Source organism: Charadrius vociferus, unplaced genomic scaffold, assembly GCF_000708025.1.
Source record: "Charadrius vociferus isolate BGI_N301 unplaced genomic scaffold, ASM70802v2 scaffold1044, whole genome shotgun sequence".
Taxonomy (NCBI): Eukaryota; Metazoa; Chordata; class Aves; order Charadriiformes; family Charadriidae; genus Charadrius; species Charadrius vociferus.
Window position 1 is genome coordinate 23,419 of NW_009648254.1, and position 2,101 is coordinate 25,519.

At 67.6% G+C, this 2,101-nt stretch overlaps 1 protein-coding gene across 1 annotated transcript; it reads left to right on the forward strand.

Annotated features, from left to right (window-relative positions):
- Positions 1-581: 581 nt before the first annotated feature.
- NODAL (nodal growth differentiation factor) lies at positions 582-1,763 on the forward strand. The gene is made up of 3 exons (XM_009884354.1): positions 582-632; positions 862-1,512; positions 1,611-1,763. The coding sequence occupies exons 1-3, from the start codon at positions 582-584 to the stop codon at positions 1,761-1,763; spliced, it is 855 nt and encodes a 284-aa protein (XP_009882656.1).
- The last annotated feature ends 338 nt before the right edge of the window (positions 1,764-2,101 follow it).

Sequence of the window (2,101 nt, forward strand, 5' to 3'; positions counted from 1 at the left end):
CCCGCGCTGATGCTGCAGCTGCTCCGCGCACCTCCCGCCCCGCTCCGCGCCGCCGCCGCCGCCGCCCTCAGCCTCTCCCCGCACGGTGAGTGGGGCCGCGGCCCCGAGCATCCCTGTCCCCGGCACCGGCACCCTCCCCGAGCACCCCCGTCCTGGGACCTGCACCGTCCCCGGGACAGGCACTGGCCCCGAGCATCCCTGTCCGCGGGACCCACGCTGTCCCCGGGACCAGCACCATCCTCGAGCATCCCTGTCCTGGGACCAGCACCGTCCCCGCGATTGGCACCATCCTTGAGCATCCCTGTCCCCGGGACCAGGACTGTCCCCAGGCATCCCTGTCCTGGGACCAGCACCATCCCCGGGATTGGCACCATCCTTGAGCATCCCTGTCCCCGGGACCGGGACTGTCCCCGAGCATCCCTGTCCTGGGACCAGCACCGTCCCCATGACCAGCACTGTCCCCAGGCATCCCTGTCCTGGGACCAGCACCATCCCCGGGATTGGCACCATCCTTGAGCATCCCTGTCCCCGGGACCGGGACTGTCCCCGAGCATCCCTGTCCTGGGACCAGCACCGTCCCCATGACCAGCACTGTCCCCAGGCATCACTCTCCCCGGGACCGGCACTGTCCGGTGCTCTCGCTGGCTCTCGGGACTCGGGGTGGATGTGGCTGTTTTCCCCCCAACCTTTGGGTTCCCACGGCAGGGATCGTGCCCCGTCAGCACGCCAGGGCACCGTTCCCTCCGGTGCTGGCACTCCCCGGCAAAGCCGGCGGTGCCCTCACCGTGCCCCTTGGGTTTCAGGCTCCCTGCAGAACGGCTCCCGCTGGGCGCTCTCCTTCGACATGTCCTCCCTCTCCAGCAGCCAGGAGGCCGGCAGTGCCGGGGTGGCAGGACCTGCACCCACCAGCTCTTCCTGGGCACCGTGGCTGGCAGCCCTTCATCCACTCAGGCCTCCTGGAAAGTGTTTGAGGTCACCAGCCTGCTCCAGTCCTGGCTCCACCAAGCCGTGGCCCCTGGGCACCGTGGTCCCACGGGAAGGGAGTGGTCGGAGGCGAGTGGGTCGGCCGCCCCGGCCACCATCACCACACACTTGCCCACTCTGAGCGACGCTGGCCATGGGGAGCCAGCCCTGCCCCAGGACGTGACGGACAGAGTCCTGCTGCTCATCTTCTCCAGGGACAAGTCTCCAGGAGACCACAGCCTCATCAGGACAGCGGAGACCTCCAAACACGTAATGCGTGACAGCAGCTCCCAGGGCGCGGGGACCCGCCGGCACCGCAGGAACAGAAAGGAGAAGCAAAGGATCAAAGTGAGCGAGGCTGCCGCTGCCGTCCCGGGGGAGGAGGGCAGGTCCTTGTGCAGGAGGGTGGACATGATGGTGGATTTTGAGCAGACCGGCTGGGGCAGCTGGATCGTCTACCCCAAAAAATACAACGCCTACCGGTGCGAAGGGCAGTGTCCGTCACCCGTGGATGAGACCTTCAAGCCCACCAACCACGCTTACATTCAGGTAAGAGGGGGTTGCTGCCTCCACTCCCCCTGGGCACCCCAGCCCCGCCGGCCCACGGCAGCGGAGTGATGCTTTGCCCTTCCCGTGTCTCCCCACAGAGTTTGCTGCAGCTCTACAAACCCAACCAGGTGCCCTGCCCTGCCTGCTCCCCGGTCAGGATGAGTCCCCTCTCCATGCTCTACTACGAGAAGGGCGAGATCGTCGTCCGCCACCACGAGGACATGATCATCGAGGAGTGCGGCTGCAACTGAGGCCAGCTCATCCCCCGCCGGGAAGGGGCACATCTCTGCGCAGAAGGTGCCCTGAGGACTGTCCTCCCAACCCACGCCCCACGCGCAGACCGAGGCACGGCTGAGCCCCCATCACCTCCGAATCCCACATGCGCGTGGGTCGGTGAAGCTCTGGCTGTGCCAGGAGAGGAGGAGTGGGGTGCTCGGGCGCTAGCGGCTCTGCAGCACCGCATGGCCGCCGGGCATGGATGGACCCAGGCTCCGCGCGGGGAAAGCCATCAGACACCTCACTGCAGCACCGAGTGGTGGGTGCATTTAGCCGGGATCTGCGGTGCTGGCGGCTGCTGTGCGCCGGGCCA